General features: G+C 33.6%; 1 protein-coding gene across 1 annotated transcript; it reads right to left on the reverse strand.

Annotated features, from left to right (window-relative positions):
- Positions 1-373: 373 nt before the first annotated feature.
- On the reverse strand, positions 374-17,667 carry LOC149794764 (U6 snRNA-associated Sm-like protein LSm1). The gene is made up of 4 exons (XM_089964399.1): positions 17,508-17,667; positions 15,429-15,497; positions 9,435-9,550; positions 374-3,089 (listed from the first exon to the last, which is right to left on the reverse strand). The coding sequence occupies exons 1-4, from the start codon at positions 17,551-17,553 to the stop codon at positions 2,919-2,921; spliced, it is 402 nt and encodes a 133-aa protein (XP_089820525.1). The 5' UTR covers positions 17,554-17,667; the 3' UTR covers positions 374-2,918.
- Positions 17,668-19,333: the final 1,666 nt, after the last annotated feature.

Below are 19,333 nucleotides of genomic sequence, written 5' to 3' on the forward strand. Positions count from 1 at the left end.
CTTTTACTTGCTTGTTCTGTTTTGACTTGGATATAATTAAACATTTTATTGCAAATCTATTCTACGATATACCCCACTATTATCTTTACTGGCGAGTTCGAATAACAAGTAATGCATATGATTGCTTGCCCTTATAATATATGCTGTATGGAAACGGCTTCTATAGCACATTGGCAGATTTTCATTTCCCTAAAGAGAGCCTCATTTCCCTACTGGCAGCCTCGCTGACTTGACCTCTTCTGTCCATTCTTGCCCTCAATCTGGTTTCAACTGGATAACCAAAGAGCTAAGTATGTTTAACTACTGTGTGAATAACACTGCATAGCCATGTGGTTGTTGTGACAATGTACATCGTAATTAATACAAGAATGAATTGTTGATTTAGCGGTGTTTATTGATAATTGAATACAGTAGGGTCGTAATACATGAGGATTATCACAACTGTCAGGTAACTAAAAGTAGTCTTTTTTTCTATTTGCAAAAGCTACAAAATAAAAGACACCCTGAATAAATATGGTCTTGTACACTGACAAATTTTTGTTTCTTTTCTCTATATCTCGCACATGCGTGTGCTCATGTGCATTAACTAAAATGTGATTTCAAGTTCTTTATTTTGTATAACAATTTGATAATGAGATTACTGTTGTTGTAAAAATACAAGCTGCACTTAATTTCTTGACAATGTGGACTTATATCGTTGCATACAATTTACCAATACCCATAACTAATACATGTTCAAACCATCTTAATCAATTTGCCAACATCACACAACATAACAGCTACATATGCTCTAAACGCAGACAAGTTTGCACACTGAGACATAATCCTCTCTCTCTCTCGTTCACTAACAACAATCTTTTTGTGTACTTTTATTTTTATTGTAATTTGATTCTTGAGATGAGAGCAGAATGAGACAGGAAATATATGTTTACTTTGTATGTTTGCACCGTTAGGTTGTCAAGTAGTGTGTGTTCCGTAGAACTTGTTCAGGTATAATATCTTTATTTTTCGTACATGGTCAGTACCACCAAATGATAATTATTTCTTTTACATATAATTTTTCGTACACTGAAATTAATAATTATTTTTTCGTGTATGAAAAATTACATGAAATACGGTACCTACTGCAACTAGGCTAAAAAATAATATAAAAAATCGTTTTTCTCTATGATATCGAAAAGAGATACATTAACAAGTTTCTAGTAATGGGTTGGGGGTTGGGGTTTGTTGTTGTAAATCACTTTCCTTAACATCCATTGAGAGGCTATTAAAGCCATCAACCCAATGAAGCCAAATTCTAAAATGTGAAACCCACTGGTCATCACATAAAAAAGCATTTAACTGCATATGTTTTCGTATATATTTTATTTTATTGCATTAGGATAAGAGCAGACATTAGAATGCACATTTTAGAAGTGTTGCAATCATTTTATTCAAATTCATTGAAGGATATAAAGATAAACTTTGTGTGAAATAACAGACAAATGTGAACATATAATGAAGAGGACTAATTTGGTTTTTTTTGTTTTATTCACGCAAAGAATTGGCAGTGTTTTCATTAGGTGATATTTTTTTCAAATAGTTATAAACAAAATGAACAGGTTCACCATCTGGTTTGTGACATTCAGTGTGTTCTGGTATGTATGTAGGTCTGTTCACTTGAGAACATCAAGCAACGCCTTAAAACTATACCTTGAACGGCTTACTTCTGGACAATATGTGAAGTATGTTACAAAACAAGAAACTGCTACTGAGAAATGCTGAAAATACATATCAAATATTAATCATCACAATAAAAAAATTATATAATTATTTACAGAAAAATGTGAAGCCAGTTTCTTTAAGCTTATTAATCATAAAGTGGAAAAACACAAGATTTGTGAGATTAATTGTTTAGCCAAGCTTGCCAAACAAAAAAGCACCAGCAAGAGTCCCTCAAAGGGTCTGCTGCTTAACAAGGAACATTTCTTTCAGGAATCCAAGATAAGACCATTTCTTCATCTAAACTGCTGTGTTGAAACCATCTCTGATAATCTTCAGCAACAAGATTTTCAAATTAGCTGCTGTGGTGGCTACATTGTATGTCTGTGTGGCACCATTTTCATTTAGGAGCAACTAGATCATGGGACGAAAGTCATCTTCGCTAGCAAAGGTTCCGAAACGTTAACCTATCTAGACCTTGGTGGATTGATCAGATATTTTGTGCTTCTGGTCTGTGAATTTCATTGGATGCAGCAGCAAGCCACCACATCCAATCAAAATAAAGTTATTCAAATCTGAACACTGTTCCTACAGGATCGAGACAAGGGGAGCACACAACTGGAATGGACTGAGAAATAAGCAATTTTCTACTCTCTGGTATGTAGTCATACTTTTGATTTTAAAGCTATATGTATCCTTCTGAAGTCAACTGCCTCCACCATTTTCAGTCAATGTACAATGCACAAATGTTACATGCTATTGGTAAATTTGCATTACGTACTGTGGGAGGCAACTCATTAAATCCTACAGATGTCACAAAGACAAAGCACTGAAATATCTTATCGATCCACAAAGGAGTAGATAGGTTAACATATCGGAAACTTGGCTAGTGAAGATGGATGAATCTGTTTTTAAAGTTTCATAGCATCTTCTGCGAAGTTTAAAGTTTCATAGCAATCTGCTGTGAAGTTTAGGATGAGAAGCAACAACAATCTTGTGCTTATGGACAGATGGATTTCAGAAAAAAAGACTATCCCAGCTCTTCTGATCTATGACCAGTAGAGCAAAAGAGAAATCCGACAGACGCAATTTAACAGTTCAAAAATAAAGGTTACCACAGTAGTTTCTGCTGGTGTACTTTTAACAAGAGACGCATTAAGGTGATAGTCACTCATTATGCACATTATTATAAAAAACTGTCCAATCACACGGGCCCATTAGTACATTTCATCATGGAAGTCCATGTGTGGCTGTAATCCCCTCTCCATTAAGGCTTTCTTCTTTTTCTCTTCTTGCTGTTGTTTCTCCTGCTGTTCATCTCTCTGCATTTCTAGAATCTCATCTATAGATACCTCCTCCAGGTTCGTATTCCCCTCATTCTCAAGATCCTGCAATTTAATGTCACATAATTTCAACAAAAAAGGAAGGAATAGATGTTAAACTCACAATTTTTTAAAATAATTTTCCTCTAATCATTAAATCACTGTTTTTGGTAACATACAGGTGAACACAAAACAAATCAATTAACACTGTAATTTTGCAATATTTTTTCAGATTTCATTGATGGTTTTACCCCCTAATATTAATTTTAGTGTCTGATCAAATGTATACACAAGTTATAAACAGAAAATCTCTTAATAAAAAATCACCCACTAATGTCATGACACTACTATAAAGTCAAAGATCCTCTCACCCTTGCATCCCTTAATTAGAAATTTTGGGGTGAAGCTGTAAAATTAGAGTGGAAAAGAAAGTGTAATGGAATAAATGTAACACCAGAAGACTGACCTAGATGATGAGTCCCCTAACGATTGTTGTTGTTGTTGTTGTAGGGTTTAACGCCATTTTTCAGCATGAGATAGGCTATACATGGCGGCCAGTATAATTGGTGGGGGAAGAACCCTGGAAACCCCTGGAAAGAACCACCGACCCACAAGAAGCTACTGGCAGGCTTTCTCGCGTACCCACGTTAGCCGAGCCTGAGACTCGAACTCACGCAGACAGAGGGGAGATGGCAGTGATCTGTAACGGTGAGCACTTTAGACCACTCAGCCACTCGGGGCCCCTGTCCCCTAATGAAGTACATAACACTCGTGCATTGATGTCATATATATATATATATATATATATATATATATATATATATATATATATATATATATATATATATATATATATATAAAGAATACAAATCATATGGCGAATAACAATCCTTTTAAGTGCACTGGATCCAGCAAGGGATCATGTGTGTCAGGGACTGATTAAGATAAATGCAATAAACTGACAACGAACAGTGCGAAACTAGTATATATCTGGCCTGAGTGCTTTTGATTCTTGAATGAGTCTTTTTCAGAGGCAAATACAAAACATAGACAAGACAAACAAATAAATCACAAAAACGGTTATGTTTGCAAAACTTTACATGGCTGATTCTACAGGAATTCAATTTTTTAACTCTATTATGTGTCAACTAGTTTATTTCAGCTTGTTGCTGATACTGGAAAATATTTGTATTGACCTAGAAATTGAGAAGCCATAAAGACATCTGTTATTTCATGTAAATTCATGTAAGCGCAGATTACATCCTGGATATATCATTGTCATAGTAGTCATAGACTTAAGCAAATTCAGAGAATTATTTAAAAGAAAATGTGTCGGCTGCAAATGATAATTTTATTTGTGCATTTTCTAGTCTTCTTGGTTTAAACCGCTTGGTTTCAATGTTCAAGTAAGATTCCTTTTCTTTCCTGGTTTGGAGACTCCAGTTGGGATTGTGAACAATTGTAATAAGTGTTATATCACAGAAAATGTGGCCAGGGGAGGAGAAGTGTTCTGTGACTGGGCTTCTGTACAGCTTCTTTGTCATCCAATCAGATCTATGAAGCTGATCCTTTTGTTTAGCTTTTCAGTTTTTCCGACATACTGAAGGCTATAGATTTTACATGTGATGAGATAAATGACATTCTCTGTTCTGCACATTTTGTTAAGACCATGTATGTTTACTGATCTCAAGTCAATGTGCTAGAAAATGTCCTGGTCTCTATCATATGTTGACAGGTTTTGCACCTTTTATTGCAACAGGGGCCAGATTGACTAGGGTGGTCTTGATCAGTGATTGGCATTAGCTTTGCCCTGACTAGGATGTTCTTGAAGTTTTTTGGTATATATATAGAATATATGTTTAGTATGTATGCTGTATCAATGATATACCACAAGATGTATACATTTTTTATTAAAAGGAAACGAGGTTTGCCAATTTTCCTTTAAATGAAAAATATATACAAGTGGTATATCACTGATACAGCGTGCACACTATACATATATAATATTTATACCACATACAAGTTTTCATTTTATATGGGAGATAAAACTGATGGCCATAAACAGAGCACTTTAGGGGAGTGAACTCTTCACAACCCCAGGCATGTATGTAAGCTCAAACAAGAAGTTCTGTAGTGATTCATAATTTCCTGTACACTTTAGCAATATTAAATGAAATTAAAACACAAGGCTGATAGTTAACATTAAAAAAAAATTTAATAATGGGCACGCAAACAATGAATTTGTGGCGTTCAATGTCATGAATAGTAATCGGGCGGCCATTTGCATCTATTGCAACAGTATGAGCCAGAAACATCAAACTAATGAAGGAACAAGAGGTAATTAAACAATTTAACCCTAACTACATTTCACTGATATCGTTTCTGTCCATATTTCGCTATTCCTACTGTCAATAATTCTCCTACATTTCTGCTATGTGGGCCCTGTTTGAGAATTTGCCTGTTGAAAGAAGTTAACCCAGTTAGGGATCTCATTCACGTTTTGTGGGAGGTTCATAATAAATATATTTTGTACGGTGATGTTTGATTCGTAGAATGGGTTGCTGATAATCTGATTCTGTTGAATATTATGCACTTGGGAACTTGATATTCTACAGTCTGTTGCTGTGCAGTTTGAAATTTCTTTGTTGTGGGGGTGGGGGTTGGCAGCATCATTACTTGGGTGGCCAGTGTTGCTCAGGTAATTGGAGTATGTCTGTTCTTGTTTGTCACTAATGTTTGAGTAGCTGTTTATAGACTGTACATTTTTGTGGCCTGAAATCTGCATGATATCAGTTGGGGGAATGTTTTTGTCTCTTAACTTCTGAATTAGGTACTTTTGGCTATTAGTGTTTGTTAATTTCTTTCTTTCTGTAATATTTGCCTTTTCTTTTCTTTTTTTCATGATGTATCCAATGACTTGTTTCCTAAACCATTAAGGGTTTGTCGCTGAGATTGGCATAATATTGGGCGCAATATAGAAAGGATCTTCATGTTGACAAAAGTCTGCTGGTCTTAGCTCAGCATACCGTTTGTAGATAGCAAGTGGATCTCTCTCTTTGTTGTTTTTGTTTTCATACATCTTAGGATTAATATCCCTGATGTCCTTGACATTGTCTCCTGTTCTTGTTTTTGTCTGCCTTTCATCGAGTTCAAGATACTCCAGGCCATTCACATCTTTCTTTAGTGTAACATCCACTCATTTCAGCTTGTAATGGGTGGAGCTCAATAACATTTATTTTCTGGATTGAGTATGGATGTTTTGGGCTTTTTTGTTGAAAATCATTTTCTTGTTATTTTCTCCTTTTTAAATGTAATATTCCAAGAAATTCATATCCATGTTTAGAGAGTATAATATCTATAAAAACATGTTCATTATGTGTATTCATACACCATGGGCAACTCACAATTTGATATACCAATACTATTGATATATCAAGTTGCTTTATACCAACTCTTCAAAGGTCATGTCATTTTTAATATATATATATATATATATATATATATATATATATATATATATATATATATATATATATACTGGGGGTGACTCCAACAATAAAATGGGGTCCCCTAACTAGAACTTGGCATTTTTCATTGCAAAATGGGATTTTTAAACAAACCTCATCACTCATACATTTTGTTGCAGGCTAATTTCAGGCATTCCTTTCTATTGGATAAGATACATCAAAATGATTGATAGTTACATATATTATTCTTCTTTTGTTGTCCAGTTGTCTGTATATCTTATAAATAATAGTGGAAGAAATTGTTGCTGTGTTCTTGGTGTATTTGTTTTTTATAATTAGTCTTTAAAACGAAAATGATGACATTTATTCATGTAACATATAAATTAAGGATGTATTATAATTATACTTACAGGTGTCACTAGAATATAAAAGTCTTTGCAGTATGTTTACCACACCAACATAGTCAACAAACCAGAGCATTTAACACTATTAAAATCTGTATTCCCTTTTCAATAAAAGAAAGCATTAAAAAGAATGTAATTGAAAACATGATTCGGTTCATTAGAAGTAAACTAGGTAAGAAGTCATATAGTGTTTCACACTAGAGCAAGCATACCCTGGCAGACTGGTCAATGCATTTAATATATGGAATTCCAAGCACAAAATGTGTATACCAACATTTACCAATATGCACTTACAACCCATGCAAACAGTCAACAATTTTTTTATAATCATGGTATATTTTAATTTTTCTTTTGTCATTATGATTTAAAGAAATCTGATTGGCCAGGCCCTTTTCAATTTTAAAGCCATGCCCACCTACTCTACTTTTCTGTACCTAATACTCCATACTGACTATATTTAATATAGGATCACTCAAAATCAGATTTATGTAAGATTTGATTTATGAACCATAAAATAAATGAGATATTTTTGCTAATGTTACAAGTAAAATACACTTTAAAAGAATAAACAAACATTGTCTGCTTACATATCTTGACATGAAGACATCACGGTACAATGTGAAATGGCATTTTGCACAGCGATTTGTATATAGTCCCAAACATTGATGACAATGAAGAACAAAATCATGTTTTGCCTAAAAACAATGAAACAGTCTTTGTGAGTGATGATTTCTATTACTGAAGTGGTGACACTGTCTTCAACTGAGATGTGGGCATGGTTTTAAAAAACAAAAACAATGACAGTCTAAGAGGAGGATGATTTCTATTGTGCAAGTATAATTTTGATTTTTTAATGAAGTGGTGACATCCTCAACTGAGAAGTGGGCATGGTTTTAAAAAATATTCACTGTTCTGTAATGTGTCTTATGAATGAAATTAAAAATAAAGATAAATAAAAGAATGTTATTAAACTATGAGTTTATTTCATCATTTATGCTGTTGACTTTAATTGTAAGGATTGACTGTTTATTTTTTTAAAATTCAACTAAGTATAAACCAAAAAAAGCATGGTGCAATGTCTGTATAAACTGCTTCGCAGATTATAGAGTTTGCACATCTTTTTTTAAAGTTCATACTTTGCAAAATTTTTAAAAAAAAATGGTCAATCTTTACATGAATACATGTCATAATGGAAAATGGAAGGTTGTCTGCTCTCATCTGCTGTTCGTATGCTGGAGAATCCAACTACATACAGGGTCCATGCAAGGGGATGACGGGTAAAATAGTGATCTCATAGTTTGTTATTTCTATTGATTTATTAACATTAATCATTTCTTCTCAGTAAAATGAATTTGTCGACAAAGTAAACAGGTTAAATGTTGACTTGTTTTAATATATTTTCCCTTCCAATGAGAAAGGTGCAAAACAGAAAAAGTCTGTGATTCTTCAGTCAATTTTGGATCATGAGTACTAGATATTACATTGTTATGTACCGAATCATGAGTACTAGATATTACATTGTTATGTACCGAATCATGAGTACTAGATATTACACTGCTATGTACGGAATCATCAGTACTAGATATTACATTGCTATGTATGGAATCATCAGTACTAGATATTACATTGTGTGTACAGAATCATCAGTACTAGATATTACATTGCTATGTACAGAATCATCAGTACTAGATATTACATTGTTATGTACAGAATCATCAGTACTAGATATTACATTATGTACCAAATCATCAGTACTAGATATTACATTGGTATGTACAGAATCATCAGTACTAGATATTACTTTGGTATGTACAGAATCATCAGTACTAGATATTACATTGGTATGTACAGAATCATCAGTACTAGATATTACATTGCTATGTACAGAATCATCAGTACTAGATATTACATTGCTATGTACAGAATCATCAGTACTAGATATTACATTGCCATCTACAGAATCATCAGTACTAGATATTACATTATGTACCGAATCATCAGTACTAGATATTACATTGCTATATACAGAATCATCAGTACTAGATATTACATTGCTATGTATGGAATCATCAGTACTAGATATTACATTGCTATGTACAGAATCATCAGTACTAGATATTACATTGCTATGTACAGAATCATCAGTACTAGATATTACATTGCTATGTACAGAATCATCAGTACTAGATATTACATTGCTATGTACAGAATCATCAGTACTAGATATTATATTGCTATGTACAGAATCATCAGTACTAGATATCACATTGCTATGTATGGAATAATTTATTGCTGCCTGTGGATTTTTTCTTTTGCATATCAAAGTATCTGAAGAACATGCAGTATGTTTTCAAACTAATTACAATTACAATTTCTTGAAGGTTTTAGATTGTTTTCCTTTCCAAATTTAGTGGTACAAACTAAGTTGAAATGCACGATTCAGGTACAACATTTAATTCTCAGTAAGCAAATCCTATGATTCACAATATCTACGTGTGTGTGTGTGTGTGTGTGTGTGGTTGTGTGTGATATAAACTCACAATTTCTCCTAACAACACGACATTTTCTCCTCTGACAATAAAAATTCCTCTAGGAATGTCCCCATACTTCTTTCCAACGTGTATCCTTTCTATTGTTCTGTGAAGGACTAAGTTAGCTGGAAAAAAAATTAAACATTTGATTAAACTGCTTTGAAAATCGACATTTACAATGCATACAAAAATTGGCTTCATTGAACAGAATTGTTTTATTTGATTTTGATGGAAAACACTCTTCCTGTGACAAACCTACCTTATTCAATAAATAATATGAAGAAAATTCAGAATTTACTTACAATTCTACTGTTGCAACCTTTTTTAAGGGACATTTGTTCTATTTCTTTTCCAAAACCAATTACTTTCCTGCAACACAGGATACTGCCATGTTTAATGAAAGTTCTTCACATGTGAAAGTAGCAATCATCCTTACAATATACTATGATATGGATGAGTCCATTCCATTTATACCACAAGATGACAGTCATTGTGCAAGTCTTGATAGTTGTTTGAAAGTTCTGGATATAATTTGATTTCCTACAAAAATGTATATATCTTATATGCAGGGAAAACAAAATGGTTCTATAAAACAACTCTGGACAAAAAATGCCAAACCTTATGTCTTATCTGCCCCAAGAAAGATCATTATCCCTTTACTGCATTAAGTCCAAGAGGTGTTGGATAGAATGAGAAAAAAGGTTATTTTAAATGTATACAAGTCCACAGACTGGTGTGTGGAAATTGTTGTCATGCCAAAATCAAACATTACATTAAAACTTTGCATGGATCTAACTAAACTGAAAGAATCAGTTAAAACTGAGAATCACCTGCTATGTTCAGTCAAAGAATCTCTAGCCATGCTAGCATGTGCAATTTTTTCACCAAACTCAATGCAAACTCAGGCTTTTGGCAGATAAACCTGTCAGAAGATTCATGCCACCTTGCAACTTCCATTGCTCCCTTTCTGTAGGTTTTATTTTAGTCAGCTTCCATTCTGAAGCAGGTGGATTGACCAAATTTGTTCAGAAAAGGATGTCAAAAACTCTAGAGCTTGATGGGTAACCAACATGTCACAGGGATGATGTTCTGGTTTTTGACAAACACAAAACAACATGATGAAAAAGTAGAAAAAGTTATGAAATCAAATGAAAATTCAGAGATCACTTTGTACGCTGTAAAGTGTTAATTTTCAAGATCATCCATTAGGTTTCTTTGGTGTGTTGTTGACGAAATGGTTGCCAACCTGATCCTGAAAAAATCCAAGCCATAAATGAAATGAAAACTCCTAAATGTGTACCAGATATACGATTCCTTGGTATGGCAAATCAACCTGGCAAATTTAGTCCAAATTTTTAAACAAAAATCAAAACCATTGTGAGCTTTTAAAAGGTGAAAACTTGTATAATGGGGATCCAAATCAAAAATAAGCTTTCACAGATATCAAACAAGAAAGGCCAAATGGAAATTCAATGCTATGTGAAAATATTTCTTACAATCCAAACTAGAATATCATCATCATCAGACATTATGTTCAGACGATAGAATATTTCCAAGCATTTTATATGTTGCCAACCTGCAATGATATTATATACGACCTTTTGCTCCATTCCATCATTATAGTAACCTAAAAGCTTATAAGCACATCTAACATGTTCAGACGCTGGGTGGCTGAGTGGTCTAAAGTACTCGCCTTCACAGATCACCGACATCTCACCTCAACTAGCGTGGGTTAGGTGAGAAAGCTTGCCAGTAGCTTCCCACGAGTCAGTGGTTTGTCCCAGGATTTTTCTGGTCCCTTCCTTCACTAAGTACACTGACTGCCATGTAAAATGGTGTTAAACCCAAAACAACATACAGCCTTGTCAGCTACCTTGTCCAAAAGATGTTTTAAACGGACAGTGTAACTGAAACTTTGAGTATTCCAATTGGTACTCACCAAAACAATACCTCTTTTGGAAACTGTCACTATGTCAACAAGAAATTGAATTTGCAAATAACAGTTAGGAGGAAGAAATGAATATACAAATATTTCACCATGCATAGGGCTATCACACTATCCCATATTCTGTGATGACCTTATGTTCATATGACTATCCATTTATCCATTTAGGAAATGTGGCAACAAAAAAAATTCAACATGGACAATGTAGTGGTCATATTGGACATCAGATTGGTCAATTTTCATATAAGACGAACTAAACATCATAAAAAGTCTATTTTAATGCAAGCCCCATGTTCTTATGACCATCCATTTCAGAGAAGTAGAGATAACAAGATTTTCAAGATGGCCACTGTAGTGGCCATATCAGATTTCCAAGTGGCACCATTTTCACTTTGGACAAACTAGACTACAGGATGAATGTGAGTGTGAAGTTTCATTGCAATCCTCCAAGTATTTTATGAGACGTTGCAATAACAGACTTGTACTAATGGACAGACAATGGAAAACAGACCATCCCATTAGCTTTTCTGGTCAATGACCAATTGAGCTAAAAATGAAGTCAGAGAGGCACTGACCTTATTATAATTACCAGCAAACACAGGAGCCTTAAGTCCTGACTTAATTTTAATAACCAGCAAAAACATAAGCTTCAAGTCCATATTAAGTATGTTTGACAGTATTGTGGATGTTTCAAGTCCATATTAAGTATGTGTGATAGCATTTTGGATGTTTCAAGTCCATATTAAGTATGTTTGACAGTATTGTGGATGTTTCAAGTCCATATTAAGTATGTGTGATAGTATTTTGGATATTTCAAGTCCATATTAAGTATGTGTGATATTATTTTGGATATTTCAAGTCCATATTAAGTATGTGTGATAGTATTTTGGATGTTTCAAGTCCATATTAAGTATGTGTGATAGTATTTTGGATGTTTCAAATCCATATTAAGTATGTGTGACAGCATTTTGGATGTTTCATGTCCATATTAAGTATGTGTGATAGTACTTTGGATATTTCAAGTCCATATTAAGTATGTGTGATAGCATTTTGGATGGTTCATGTCCATATTAAGTATGTGTGATAGTATTTTGGATGTTTCAAATCCATATTAAGTATGTGTGACAGCATTTTGGATGTTTCATGTCCATATTAAGTATGTGTGATAGTATTTTGGATGTTTCAAGTCCATATTAAGTATGTTTGACAGTATTGTGGATGTTTCAAGTCCATATTAAGTATGTGTGATAGTATTTTGGATATTTCAAGTCCATATTAAGTATGTGTGATATTATTTTGGATATTTCAAGTCCATATTAAGTATGTGTGATAGTATTTTGGATGTTTCAAGTCCATATTAAGTATGTGTGATATTATTTTGGATATTTCAAGTCCATATTAAGTATGTGTGATAGTATTTTGGATATTTCAAATCCATATTAAGTATGTTTGACAGTATTGTGGATGTTTCAAGTCCATATTAAGTATGTGTGACAGCATTTTGGATGTTTCATGTCCATATTAAGTATGTGTGATAGTATTTTGGATGTTTCAAGTCCATATTAAGTATGTGTGATAGTATTTTGGATGTTTCAAGTCCATATTAAGTATGTTTGACAGTATTGTGGATGTTTCAAGTCCATATTAAGTAGGTGTGATAGTATTTTGGATATTTCAAGTCCATATTAAGTATGTGTGATAGTATTTTGAATGTTTCAAGTCCATATTAAGTATGTGTGATATTATTTTGGATATTTCAAGTCCATATTAAGTATGTGTGATAGTATTTTGGATGTTTCAAGTCCATATTAAGTATGTGTGATATTATTTTGGATATTTCAAGTCCATATTAAGTATGTGTGATAGTATTTTGGATGTTTCAAGTCCATATTAAGTATGTGTGATAGTATTGTGGATATTTCAAGTCCATATTAAGTATGTGTGATAGTATTTTGGATATTTCAAGTCTGTATTAAGTATGTATGATAGTATTTTGGATATTTCAAGTCCATATTAAGTATGTGTAATAGTATTTTGAATGTTTCACAATTACAGAAAAGACACACTCCATATCAGTAAAATCAATGGCTATCAACTCTATGAACTAAATGGATTTAAATATAATGTAATGATCTCAGTTTTGTAAGAGTGAAAGATCATTGTATTGTGGGGCTTGGTCACTAACTCCCTAGCTTACCTTAATGTCAAAGCATCGCATAGGTACTCCTCGATATATTTAATCAGCAATGAATTAAAAAGTCAGTATGAGAAAGGGACAGCTTAATAATGTTATTATTCATGCTGTACAAATGAATGCTAATTGTATCTTACCAATGAAATATGGACAACAGAGATAGCACTGTTCCCTATTCAGAGGACATTGCTGAGCTTTATACACACAAACTGTATAGCTTTTGATACAGTTAACCAAACAATCTTCATAATGTGGAGGGATTTACAAACAGAGTTCAGCAGCAAGCTGAGTATCAATAACTTACCAGTGTCTTTCAAGAACTTCAAAATAAAAATGCAGCATTTGGTTGGCAGGCTCAAGAATACTTTCAGGCAAATTAGATAACATACATTTCTTTACAGGCCCATCAGACAACATGAGAGGGGCCTGATTTAGAGTCAAAGGGGCACCAGATATCAGATTTGGATAGGAATGTGTATTGCTGAATGATGACAAATACATGGAAATATTTCCCAGCATGGCAAGGCCGCTAAAGTGCTGCATACTGATACCAGTTTCATGCAAGATTTTTCCACCCAAAATGGAATTAAAAGTAAATTCAGGTCCATTCTTAACAACTAAATAGTCCCATAAGAATCTGTGAAGATGGTCCTAATCTTAAAGACTTGCCTTTGAAAAAGCCCTCATAAAGTGGAAGGATGTAGTTACTAGGAGAATACACAACTGCATTGGTCCACCTCTTAGGCCCAACAAAAATAGGTGCTTCTGGTTGGCCAACCATCCATGTTTTCCTCTGCCAACCTTAGCACTTTCTTCTTCCATGGTCAAAAACAAACAAAAAAATGCCCAAAAATTCACAACTAAAAAAATAATATCCAAAACTGACTGGTGCATCTAAGTGAGTTACTTTTGCCCAGTACTTTAAGTGCTCAATACATTATATATACTAATAATATATATATATATATATATATATACACACACACACACACATATATATGTTTATTTTAAAAAAACTACCTACCTACCCTAATTTTAAAACCAATGAAATGTTAAAACATATTTTTGGGGCCTTTTAAGACCACCATTCCACAGCAAGAAAGTGGCACTATAAGAAGGGGAGTCTTTATTGAGAGGGAAAGTGACATTATAATAAGGTGAGTCTTTACTGAAGGGGATCACATATGAAAGTAGCAATTACATATTAAGCAAGCTTTTGTAACCTTGATAATTATCATTTGTAATAAATGCCACTAACAATCGATGTGAAAAAAAATTTACATCTAAGGGAAGCCCAAAAGGCTATCACACAATTTTTGTACTAACTTGCACATCTCATCTCTCTGAACTGTGTTCGGGTAAAAATAAAGAAATACTGCCCAATAAATATATCTTTGTTATTTAAATTTCATGAAAACAACATGTACAATGTGATTGTCCACTCCCTCTTGTCTTTTATTTCTCTAATTTTCCTAAATTATCTGCTTTAAGCTAGAGGATGAAGTCCCAGCATTTTCAGTCCTGTGTGGAACCCAACAACACAGTATACCCAGTTCTAAATTCATCTCCAACCCTATTTATTGATTCATAAGTGTGAGACAGTCTACTGACCATCACAAACAGGTGTTGACCAAGAGCTTGATGAACCATAATTTTGAAACTGATCCATGCCTTCACTGGACTTACCAACTGATCTATGCATTTACTGGACTTACCAACTGATCTATGCATTCCTTGAACTTATCAACTTGAAATATGCATGCATTTGACTTACCAAATTGATATTTGCATTCATGGGACTTACCATATTGATATATGCAGTCACTGGACTTACCAAATTAACCTATGCATGCATCTGACTTACCAAATTGATCTATACTTCTCAAATAACCTATTAAGGTTCTTCCATCTCTTAACACTACGAGCAGTTTCTCTGCAAGTAAAAAGATTGTTTATGTATTCTACATTCTAATGATTACTGGTGTGCATGATATTAAAGAAAGGCCAATAACTCTAACTGTACATCATCAATATGCATCCTAACTCCTACTCCTACCTTTTCAAAAGTTTAATTTATACCTGAAATAAATCAAAGAAACTTGATTGATACTGAAAACACCTTACAAGGTGATTACATTCATTAGGGTTGAAAACTTGATTAACGCTAAAAACAAACTCCTAGCATCTAGAACATAAGGCTTAGTCTTAAGAACAGAAAAACAAATGACAAAAATCAAACTTAGACTGGTAATCAGTGTATTGAGTGCTTAATTTTCAGAATTTCAGCAGTATTTAAATCCACCAGTGTGAGCTGATGTCAAATGATATTACCATATGACCAGATGCACCTCTTGTTTTTTTTTCTGCTAAGGGATTTAGCTGCTAAACAAGTCAGAATAATTCTGGAATTTATTAGCTTAACAAATCACAATTCAGAAGATAGATAAAAATATGTGAGAAAAATCTGTACTTAAAACAATACTGAAACTATATCAGATGTTAACCAGGTCCAATGCATATAATTCTCCCGAATACCTTCTTTTGAATCTGCAACAGGATTTTGAAAAAGAAAAGTCCAATAAAAAATAACACTTGAGTCAAAATCCCTTAATTATGGCTCAACAACCCTTAGGAGTATATGTTTTGTCAGAGACATACAATACAAAGATTGGCAACTCCCCACGGTCTTTTATTGTCAAAAGATCACAGTAACATCATCCAGCACTGTTCAACTATGCAAGAGTGCTATCGGAGAAGCTATACTGCAAGAACACATCATTTTGCATCTAAAAATTTTGTTTTATCTTATTGTTCTATTATATCTCTTGGAAACATCATCAATATTTAACATAACAATAAAAACGGCACATTATCTTTGAAATTTTTTAAGTCAAGGATCTCAGGATGTGATGAATGAGTCCAAGGGCATGTGTGGAATTGATAGTCAAATTGGCAGACAATATCTCTTGCGTGATTTTTGATGCATTTTTGCATTATTTACAAGCTAAATAAATTTTATACTCAGTGCACATGCTTTAAGAAATCAAATTTTAAGGTTCTTATCCATGATTTGAATATTATTATAGTATTCTGTCCTTCAAATAACTTTATCTGTTTATCTGTCCAAAATTTCAAATATGTACCAGCTGCTCTATTTCATGAATTTCTTCAACAATTTCATATTTGTTATCATTTAGACACTTAATTTTACTTTTATGGGCCTATCCAGGGTCAAAGGACAATATTTAGGGTCTGAAAATGAACAAAAACCTCACTTATCTAATGATTATGAAATACGTGATTCAGATTTGTGGAACTGTGTCGCAATATGTCCTCAACATTTAATTTGTTATCAACTCACTTTACATATTATCAAAATGTCATCAACAATCTTTGACTTCTAAAAACTCATTAATGTCAAAATTTTCACTCTTAAAACATCTAGCTAAAGAGTTATCACCTCCTTACTACCATAAATACAGTTTCTGGTTTCTTTACATCCTGGACTCCTTACTCCATGCAAGCATAAAAGGCCCCTTACCTAGACACACGCCATGTTGGCACCTTCGTTTACATATAATACGGGTGCCACCAGATAATACAAAGACAGTCAGGTGGTTTCATATTTCTTTACTGTACGTCTCTGGTACTGCACACATATTACAGTAGTTCAAGCTTCCTCAGACCCTTGCCATTCCCCCACCCCACCCCACCCCTTAGATAGCTGTAACTCGGACTATTACAGAAAAGCATTAAAATGAAGAGAGGGTGTGTGAGAGAAAATATAAGTAAATGTTGAGCGGTAGGGGACAGAGCTCAATATTCACCAACAGAGTGGAGAAACTTGTTGGGACCTAAATACAAGGCAGCAGTACGATAGAGAATTAAATCACTAAACGACAGCAAAGAAATATCAAATATTAGCTATTGTGTTTTCACTAACTATCGATTTCCTCAATTAAACTGGCAGTTCCTGGCAAGTAGTTCATTTTGTTTCGTTACATGCAACTGTTTATCACATTTGACAGACTTTACATTAACTTGGGATGATTGGCTCATCTAGAGCACGTTTCTTTTTATAGTATTTTTTATTTTCGAGTTGGTGGACTGATTTTAAAGAGGAATTTATAGTCGAACACCAAATTGATATACGAATTCTTAAAACATTCAGTGTATCAGTCTAGCTACGGAAGAATTCGGTTGTTTTCCTTATATATTCTCAGTGAATCCGAAATATCATGCTGGACAATATATCTTGTTTGACCAAACATCTTAATTTGATTAATTTTGTTCGTGTATAGTTTGTAGATACAAAAATAACTGATCTTTCGCATAGATTGTGTGTCTTGGTATTGATATTTCACGACGCGACTCTCAAACTTATCGGTTGGGACATGGTTGTGAGCTTTCACGAGTTACCTCCCGTAGACGACATATTGCGACACTAAATATGGGCTTGCATATTTATTTTGCATGACTAGATGCAACTTCGCGTTAAAATTGTAAATAATAAGTGTATGAACTAGATTCAAGGTCCTATTTCGTTCCGAACTTTCTCTACAGATGAAAGCTTCAACTGCTTTCTTTCTTTTTTAAATAGTATACTGACATAAAATAGCCTTTGCGCTTATGCCATCTGTGGCATGGTCGGTAAGCAAAAGGTAAATATACGGAAGGAGAGAAGTCATGGTAAATTGTTCTACTGTTTGCATTTATTTGACTTTTAAGCAAGTTACAGAATAATTTAACTGACATAAAACCCTTGTAGTTTTAGGTTGACTGTACTGAATGAACTGAGATGTCGGTGGTATAGACTTTTCGAAATTTTACCAGATATTTGCCCGTTACCCTTACCCCTTAGTTACAGCTGGGATTAAAACTATTCTAGTACCCGGTTCAGACATTTACAGAAAACATAAAGTATAGGCACTGTAGAAAAGAACAAAAGGCTATCGATACTGACTTATAAAGTTATTGTTCGGAGGGGAGGTGCCTTCTTAATTCGAAAGATGAATGATACCCCTAGTTGGAAGAAAATCCCTAGTTTTGGGGGAATTCTAAAGGAAAATAGTAACTGCCACTGGACTACATTTGAAAATTTGCTTTTTGTTTCTTGGATAAAAGAATATATTAATACCAAATAACTGCAAACCGTGTACATTTATAAAACAAAATCGCTTTTTTAACCAAAAAAAAAAGTGTTACCCTACACAAAAAAGTTAAAACAACAGAAATGTAGATGTTTTGTTACATTGATTTCAAGTAGCAATACACTAATTTAAAATTCATAGATGGAACAAACGGCAATAACCTAGCTAATTTTTTCTTCAACATTTCAAGTCAAAAATATTTGTTGAATTTTTATAATAACTTTTATACATCTATATAATTTTGTAAACCTGCCGACCCTGTAGTCAGTATCCACTGCATCCATATTAGCGATATCATATGAAACTTTTCTTGAAAATATGTCAGTAGTGTATGGGGACGATATACGGACAATGGTGAAATACATTACAAGACCATGCATCCCCGGACGATATACGGACAAGAGTGTTCAGATCATCCTGGAACGATATACGGACAATAAGAATTGAACACAGGGAATACTGGGACTGTATAAGGATAAGGGAAAGTGGGGCTGTTGTGTAGGGAAAATTATGTTTGTATTTTTGGTGGATTTTTGTAGTTTGGATCCTATTATTCTGGGCAGGTTTGTTTTGGACGTGCAGTTTTTCCAAGGGTCAGGATCTTTATTTTTTTTATTGT

Source organism: Sinohyriopsis cumingii, chromosome 7 (genome assembly GCF_028554795.1).
Source record: "Sinohyriopsis cumingii isolate HCF-2022 chromosome 7, ASM2855479v2, whole genome shotgun sequence".
In the NCBI taxonomy this organism is placed as follows: domain Eukaryota; kingdom Metazoa; phylum Mollusca; class Bivalvia; order Unionida; family Unionidae; genus Sinohyriopsis; species Sinohyriopsis cumingii.